The sequence below is a fragment of the Etheostoma spectabile genome, unplaced genomic scaffold (assembly GCF_008692095.1).
Source record: "Etheostoma spectabile isolate EspeVRDwgs_2016 unplaced genomic scaffold, UIUC_Espe_1.0 scaffold00019059, whole genome shotgun sequence".
Taxonomy (NCBI): Eukaryota; Metazoa; Chordata; class Actinopteri; order Perciformes; family Percidae; genus Etheostoma; species Etheostoma spectabile.
Genome location: NW_022604653.1, coordinates 26,122 through 27,500, shown reverse-complemented (window position 1 = coordinate 27,500; position 1,379 = coordinate 26,122). Strand labels below are relative to the sequence as shown.

General features: G+C 41.2%; 1 protein-coding gene across 1 annotated transcript in view; it reads left to right on the top strand.

Moving 5' to 3' along the window:
- LOC116683702 (uncharacterized) overlaps positions 1–1,176 on the top strand; it is a 3,880-nt gene extending 2,704 nt beyond the window's left edge. The window contains exon 2 of the mRNA XM_032509971.1: positions 500–1,176. Coding sequence (XP_032365862.1) covers positions 500–1,176 — 677 coding nt within the window. The remainder of the gene's footprint in view (positions 1–499) is intronic.
- Positions 1,177–1,379: the final 203 nt, after the last annotated feature.

The following is a 1,379-nucleotide window of genomic DNA, read 5'->3' as shown; positions in this document are numbered from 1 at the left end:
GTGGCCCTGCCCAGGACAATATTTTCACGTTGAAAAAAAATCCTGAGACAAGGAAAAAAAACTGCACTGAGAGTGAGAAAAAAAATGTCACACTGAATATATATTTGAGAGTTTAAAAAAAGTATTTTAAGAGAAATTTCTTTTTCTCAGAAATAATTTTAACATATTTCAAATTTATGTTTAAACTTTTTTTTAGTCTCAAATATTTGCTATTGATATGAAAACCTTTTCTCTCAAAATATTTTTTTTCTCTCATAAAATGCTTTTTTGCGATCAGTGTGACAACCTTTTCTCTCAAACACATTTTTTTACATTTTTACTTTTTTGCATTTAATAAAGAAACAAATCTAGCTCCATATGTATGCTGTTCTTATTTTAACTTTAAGTGTTGCTGATTTAATCCAAATAATTAATGTTATGAGAACTCCTTATTATTTGAAGTCACACTAAACATTTTAGTTAAACAAGACGTTTCACGTTTGATCTTTGTTTCCCTCAGGCCGTGCGGACAACTTCCCACGTCCAGCAGAGCCTGGCCTCCCTGAAGAGGAAGGTGAGTATGACATTGGTCACCGTTTTCCCCCTCTCAGAGAAGATGAACATCAATTTGAGGAGTGGGAGGATGAAGACCCAGAGGATGAAGACGACTGGCCTGACTGGTCTGTAGATCCTGGGTATGGCTCCATGACTGAAGAGGGCGAGAACGCAGAGGAAGAGGAGCAAGTGGATGTTGAAAATTGTAGTGATAGTTATGGTGATGGTTATAGTTTTGGTGACGTTGATAGAGATGGTGACGTTGATAGTGATGGTGGTAGTGGTAGTGGTAGAGGTAGTTATGGTTATAGTAATGGTTATAGTAATGGTTTTAGAGATGGTTATGGTGATGGTTTTGTGATGATTTTAGTGCTGGTAATGCTTCTAGTGCGGGTTATAGTGCTGGTTATATTGCTGGTTATAGTGATGGTTATAGTGATGGTTATAGTGATGGTTGTCGTGATGATTCTAGTTTTAATGATAATGTCAACATCCTACCTTACTCCCCTCTCATCGAGCACTTCTCACCTCCAAGTTTTTGGCAGCAATTTAAACCACCGCGTCCTTCCTTTCCCACTGGTGAGCCATTCTGGCACCTCCCATTTGGTGGTCCGCTGCACGGGCTTCCTGCGCTGCAAGTGAGAGAACCTGAATATGGTTGTCCCTCAGCATCACAAAGGTCACACCTTTGCCTCAGGGAGTCTGCACACTCCTCTTCAGGCCTCGGCCTCTCAACAGACAGAAGAAGGGAAGACAGCTCTAGGGAGTCTGCGCACTCCTGTTTAGGCCTCGGCCCCTCCACAAAGAGAAGCAGGGAAGACAGCTCCAGGGAGTCTGCGGACTCC